This window comes from Belonocnema kinseyi, chromosome 2, assembly GCF_010883055.1.
Source record: "Belonocnema kinseyi isolate 2016_QV_RU_SX_M_011 chromosome 2, B_treatae_v1, whole genome shotgun sequence".
Taxonomy (NCBI): Eukaryota; Metazoa; Arthropoda; class Insecta; order Hymenoptera; family Cynipidae; genus Belonocnema; species Belonocnema kinseyi.
In genome coordinates, this window is record NC_046658.1 from 43105186 (window position 1) to 43112117 (window position 6932).

The 6932-nt window shown below is 34.7% G+C and overlaps 1 protein-coding gene across 2 annotated transcripts in view; it reads left to right on the plus strand.

Moving 5' to 3' along the window:
- Positions 1–6932, plus strand: part of LOC117167422 (synaptic vesicle glycoprotein 2C-like) — a 67681-nt gene that overhangs the window by 55797 nt on the left and 4952 nt on the right. The window contains exon 10 of one of the 2 annotated variants that reach the window (XM_033352329.1): positions 2966–3263. The exons of the other annotated variant lie outside the window; for it this stretch is intronic. Coding sequence (XP_033208220.1) covers positions 2966–2984 — 19 coding nt within the window. The 3' untranslated portion in view covers positions 2985–3263. Of the gene's footprint in view, positions 1–2965; positions 3264–6932 lie in introns of those variants that run through there. 2 annotated transcript variants of the gene reach the window in all.

The window sequence follows — 6932 nt, forward strand, 5'->3', positions numbered from 1 at the left end:
GCGCGCAACCCAGGCATTTATATCGTCTCCTACCATATTCACACGGACATAGACGTGTCATAGTATTGGACCACGTCTCGTTTCAGATCTGGGATCACTGTAACACGGTAGTATAGTTGCCGCGAGGTGCAGAAGCAGAAAGCCGGGGCCTTGCATGTAATCCCACGTGTCCCTCAAACGGCTATCAATTTGGCTACATCAAAACTTCGTCTAAACGCATTAATTTCACAGCCACAAACAAAAAAGTGTGCGGATCCGGTTCAGCCATAACCTCAAAAAATGACGAAAAATCATGCACGGAGGCAAATAAATTTCAAAATAATGTCATTGAGGCAAATTTTCACTTCAAAAACATGTAGACAACTGTGTAGGATCAACTCTTGTCTGATATCAACTTATTTAACATAACTTTACTCAACAGAACCTGACCTCACCTTACCTGAATTAACAGAAATTTATTGAACTACACGTAAAGCTCTGGAAGCATATTTTTCCAGTAGCAAATGTGTGCTACATCGAATGGGTCAACTCGAGTCTAACCTAGAAATAAATCTAACCTAACCTAACCTCACGAAACACAATTCAACTGATTGTGTTGCCCCGTTGTGTTTGGGGAACCGTTTGAATCAGCTTGGGCTTAACCTGCAAAAAGGTTGAACCTATCCTAACCTGAAAAAATCTAACCTAACCTAACTTAACTTCACGTAACACAATTAAACTCATTGTGTTGTTCCGTCGTGTTTGCGGTACCGTTTCATTCAGCTTCGGCTTAACCTACATAGAGGCTTAACCTATTCTAACCTAACAAAACCAGACCTGACCTAATCTAGCCGAACGAAATTCAACCACACGTGTAGCTATGTAAGCGTACGGTTCTCAGTCTTAAATGTGTGCTATATTTAATAGGTTAACTCGATCTTAACCTACAAATGAATCTAACTTAACAGAGCCTAACGAAATTTTGCTTAACGTAACACAACTTAACTTAAGTGTTCCCGTTGTAACACAATAAAATTTTTTTCATTGTACTACAGGTGTTTAAAAATTTAGACGCACATTACTCATTCGAAGAAACTTAGAACTACAAGCAGAATTGACCCCATTTCAATTAACCTGCCAATGTTTGTATCAATTAAAATGTAGAACTGTAACTTAAACATGCAAGTGAATAAGAGTTTTATTCAAAATTTTTTTCTCTTTGCTTTTCTTAAACTTAAGGGATATATTTATACTATCTTTTGTGTTTACATTTTATCTTGCTTTTTATCGTAATTAAATTGATTTATAGACCTACTTCAGTCTATTTTCTGCCTGCTATAACGTGTCCTTTTTTCTTCGAAGATAAGTTGCAAAGGGTTACGCTTACGTTTAAGACGTTTAAGAACAGGGTTGCTAGCGTAATCGGTTAGGTTAGGTCAGGTTTTTTTAGGTTAGGATAGGTTTGACCTCTTTGCAGGTTAAGCCCAAGCTGATTCAAACGGTACCGCAAACACAACGGGACAACACAATCAGTTTAAATGTGTTTCGTGAGGTTAGGTTAGGTTATGTTAGGCTAGGTTAGATTTATTTCTATGTTAGACTCGAGTTGACCCATTCGATGTAGCACACATTTGCTATTGGAAAAATATGCTTCCAGAGCCTTACGTGTAGTTCAATAAATTTCTGTTAATTCAGGTTAGGTAAGGTCAGGCTCTGTTGGGTAAAGTTATGTTAAATGAGTTGATATCAGGCAAGGATTGATCCTTCAGAGTTGTCGACATGTTTTTGAAGTGAAAATTTGCATCACTGGCATTATTTTGAAATTTATTTGCCTTACTGTATGATTTTTCGTCATTTTTTGAGGTTATGGCTCAACCATGACGTGATGGGTGATTTTTGATACCGAATTTGAATTCAGCGCCCCAAAATCCATAGGAACACGTGTGTCTTGTTACCAGATTCGCAAACTTTTTTTTGTGTGGCTGTGGTATTGGCCGCGATACTTTAATCACATAATCTAAAAACAATTATACCGAACCCTTCAGCTCGCTTTTTCCCGAAAATGTTCTTGTTGTAATTGTTTTTTGCAATTGAAAGTGTAGGTTATTTTTTCTCTCTTAAGACTGGCGCGTTGTGTTCAGTACACAGGGGTATACCAGTGGCAGGGTGCAAGAGCAACATGCGGTGGGCACAACTTCCCTAGAGGATCCTTATGTCGATTTCAAAAACACTGACTCCTGGTGAGTACATTGGGAAGACAGTCGAGCCCTCCGTTTGTTGCTCTTGCACCCTGCCTCTGGGGTGTCTTCGACATTCGTTTCTGAGCGTGCTCTGAGCGCGAAGGGGTATTCAACTATTTTGTTCTAAATTGCGAAATTTTTTGACACACAATTTTTTTAACACAAGGCAGAATTGATGCAACTATTCCAAACAGCGATCGCATCTATTGAAATGATTTCCATATCTTTTTTGTTTCATTTTGAAGAACAGCGTCAACCTATTCTGAGACATCAATTCCACACTTTCCGCAAACCTAAAAATTTTTTTTCTGGCATAAACATCGTAAGATACCTTTTCAGGTTTAACTTTCACGTCTTTTTCTTGGATTGAACTTCAAATTAAAGAATTGTTTTTTCACAAATCTAAGAAATGATTTGCAAATTTATAATGTGTAAGTAATAATTTCAGTTTTTCAAAAAATGTTTCTGAACATGGCAGTTGATTATTTCGACAAAATTAATTAAAAAACTACTCTTCGTATTCCGCCATGGAGGCTGGCGAAGACTGATATGCAAGTCAACGGGGAACAAATTTCACTAAAAAAAAATTCGTAAAGGTAGAATTTTTTACACAGATACGTTGAGAATGACTTTATAAAGTTATATTAAAAAGTCCCCAACCATATGTGTGCGGCAAGGCCCGCCATGCTAGACATTATTAAACAATAACATGTTTTTCAAACTAACCGGAGAACTGTTGATTTTAGGTCGAACAAGGTCATGTGAATAAATGCTCACAATTTATAGTGCACAAAAAAGGTTGTATCTATTTTAGACCTATTGTCAACGGCTACGCTATGAAATTGGATTAGCTGTACAATTTTACGATTACTGAACAAGTAAAATAAAAGCTAAAAATATCCTGGGAAGAACGTTGGAACCATTTTAAAGCTTTAAACAAGTAAATTTCAAATTTGAAGCTATGATGTCGGCAGCAGCGGTGATTATGAGTCCTAATGGCAACAATGGAAGCGTGGATAAGAATAGCTAGCTACCTTGGTCTGTTATATTCTGGAGAAAAGTAAGCGAAAAAATCTGCCCGCTACGCGGGCACATTCTCATTGTACGCTGCGCGCGCGGCTCGCAAGTTTGAGCGCACGTAGGGCGCGCAACTGTTGGTTCTCGCGATTCGCGCTCGATGTTGTATTTATCTCGCGCTTCACGCACGATTGTACATTTATCTCTCGCTTCGCGCTCGATTATGTATTTACCTCGCGCTACGCGCTCGGTTCTTATATTTTCGCACACTCTTGCGTAAACATTTTAAAATTAAGACTCAAAACATCCACCACTGTAATTTTGTAATTGTGAGTTATCTTTCGTTAAAAGAGAGTTTGAGCGCACGCGACTGATGGCAAACGCACTCCGCACTTGGTCTTTGCAGTTCTTCCACATTCAGGCACAGACCTTTTAAAGTCAAAGGTCAAAGGACCGACAACTGTAATTTTGTGATTTTGAACTCTCTTTTGTTAAAGCTCTTTTGACTTTAACGAACAAATTCTCATCACGTATCTCGTGCTTCACACTCGATTTTGTCCAACATGTCAACTTTTCTACATTATACACAACACTTTTATATCAATTATAATACATTTTTTATGTAACTCTGCCTGGGATTACTTATTAAAAAATTGCAAAATAAAAAGCAAATTGTATTTATCATGATTATTTTTGTATTTGTTTCTTATTTTGCTTTAAATTATATTCTAAGCTGCTCTGAAATATGTATGATTTCAATAAATGTATATCATTACAATTCATACTATGCATAAAAATTGAATCATACTAATTCTTATTTCTTTGTTTTTATAATTTTTTTTTAATGTTGTTTTTTACGATTAAATAAAAACTACTGCGCATCTGCATAGGGTATAATACAGGAACCTATATAGGGTTCTATATAGGAGCCTATGTCTTCTTTCGTCTTTTCTGTGCTTTTTCCAAAAAGTTCAATTTTGCATTTTTTATATTATGTTTTACGATTAAAAGAAGATCTACTCGTCCAATCGTAAAATGATTAATAATAAATTTATAGATCTTTTTAGGCGAACAACTGTTGTCTGGTAATTTAAGTTCATACCTTGCGTCGTTTTTTCAAACAACTTTAATATTTTTATTTAGCGCGAGAATGTTATTTTTTACGACTAAAGCAAAAACTAACTGTCCTATCAAAAATTATAGCTATTTTTGGATGAACCATTTTTGTATCATTTTTTTCGTAGTTTATATCGAAAAGTGATTCATTATAAATTTCTAGTTCTTTCCAGGGCGCGCAATTTGAGCTTTTTCATTTTTTTTGTATCTTGCACAGTTTGACCAAAAAATTGAAATTTTGAAAATGCTCTAATTCTGATAATTTTCTTTTTATAGAAAAAGTCATCGGGGTTAATTGTTTGAGTTTCTGAGCACTATGAACAACCGTACATAGAATTCTTAAATCTTGAAAATGTGGTTTCAAAATTTTTTTGTGCGATCAAATTTGGAGTTTTAAACTTTTTGACCAAATTGAAAAAGTTGTTATGAGAAACTTGTAGGGCTTTCAAAAAGCAATGTTTTTCTTCTCTAGACTTTTTTTCGTATCATGCGTTGTTTGGCCTAAATTGTTCATTTTAGTTGTTTTTTTTTTGGATTTTGAAAATGCTGTAACTCTAGTAATTTTTGATTTTTCGAAAAAAGTCATTAAGATAATTGTTAAATTTTTTGAATACTATGAATAACCATACAGAGCATTTTTGAATTTTCAAAAAAGTGGTCTCAAAAATATTCAAAATGTGCCCACTTTTTGAATTTTCATCCAAAATGGCTGGCTAACGAACTTGACCTTTAGTTTAGGACACTAAACGAGTGTACCAAAGGGCAATCTAATAGATTACTTTTTTTAAAAGTTATCGTGTTCACAGAGAGACAGACAGAAAGACAGAAAGACATACATACAGACAGACCCATTCGTAAAAACCTGTTTTTCGGATTCAGGGGTCTCAAAACGTGGACATTTGACAAGAACTGGGGGGGAGGGGGGTCAAATTTTACACAAATCTAATACCATCTCTGATGAGAATGTAAAAAATTCGAAAGGTTCAAGATAATAGACCGAGGTAGCCGTTATCGCCCCTGCTCTCATTGTTGCCATTAGGACTCATAATCACCGCTGCTCCCAACATCATAGCTTCAATTTTGAAATTAACTTGTTTAAAGCTTCACAATAGGCCCTAAATATTATTATCCTGACCTAAAAATTGGTAAATATATTGTATAAATATGGAGGAACAATTGAAAGAAGTTTCATCTCGAAAGCATCCCCCGTGCAGAAATCGCCCGATTTCATACTTAATACCGATCTGGCCCCGACCGGGATTCCCGATCTGTCCCTGATCGGTAGAATGCTGTGGCCCAGATTTGGGCCAGACCAGGCCAAACCGATTTCCTACCGTAACACCATCCCTATGCGCTCACAGAATTAGTGATGATTATTGTTTTTTGATAGTGCAGTGAAATTGAAATATTATTCCTTTATAATATTTTCTAAATGATTGAAAATGCCTAAGGCAAGTACGCCACGTGTTCGGAGGCAACGAACACTAACCAGTATACCTCGAAACGTGCGTGAGGAAAATGAAAGTAAGTAATTAAGCTCTGGGGTTAATTGAAACCTAACCTCAAATAAAGTGATCATCAATTAAATTTTATTTTTTTAATCAATACGAATTAAATTATTGTAGATGGAAATTTAAGTGATCCGGAAGTTAATACTATCCAACCCGTTCAATTGATGAATTTAGACGAAGCAGAAAATTTGGATCCACTTGAAAATGAATTTCCGGCTGATATCAACACAGTTTTAGGTAAAATCATATTATCAGTGAAAAGTCAATCATTTTATCAACGTATTTATCATATTGTTTATATTGTTTTGTACTATTTTATCCATTTGTATTAATTTTTTATTAATTTAATGTAGAGTTAAAATGATAAAATCTGTTATAAAATATGTTAACTAATAATAGTAAAAATAGGTAATCTCCAAAAATAGTGATCTTATCATAATAGAATATGTGATAAAATCAATAGTGCATTTCAGATTTGTTTAAATTGTAAATTCAATATCAAAATACATGAAGGACACCTTTTCATAATATGAATTTCAGAATCAAGTAGTAGAATCAAAATACCAATCGATCAAGTGCTCCCAATAAGAGATCCTTACTCAACTGCGCATGCGTTACACTCGACGTCTAATTGGTTGCTATTTGCGCGCGGTTTAAAATGCTAAAATACATTATTTCTATTCTTTATCATAAATGATGGCATTTCTACTTTTAAAAATGCCATTAGATAGAAATTCATGAATCTTGATAAAACAAATAAAAATTAATTAAATACATATTCTGTACACAATCTAAAGGATAATTTTAATTCACAGAATATGTATTTGATTCATTTTTACTATTATCAAGATTCATTGATATCGATGTAATGGACATTTTTATAAGTCGAAATGTATTTATAATAAGCAATTAAAATAATATTTTTTAGCATCTTAAACTGCGCGCGAATAGTAACTAACCAGATGAAGAGTGCGACGCATGTGTAGTGAAGTAAGAAGCTTTCGTTGGGAGCACTGCATAAATATTTATGAAAAAAGTATAATTTTTCCTGTGAATGCTCAACGTAAGT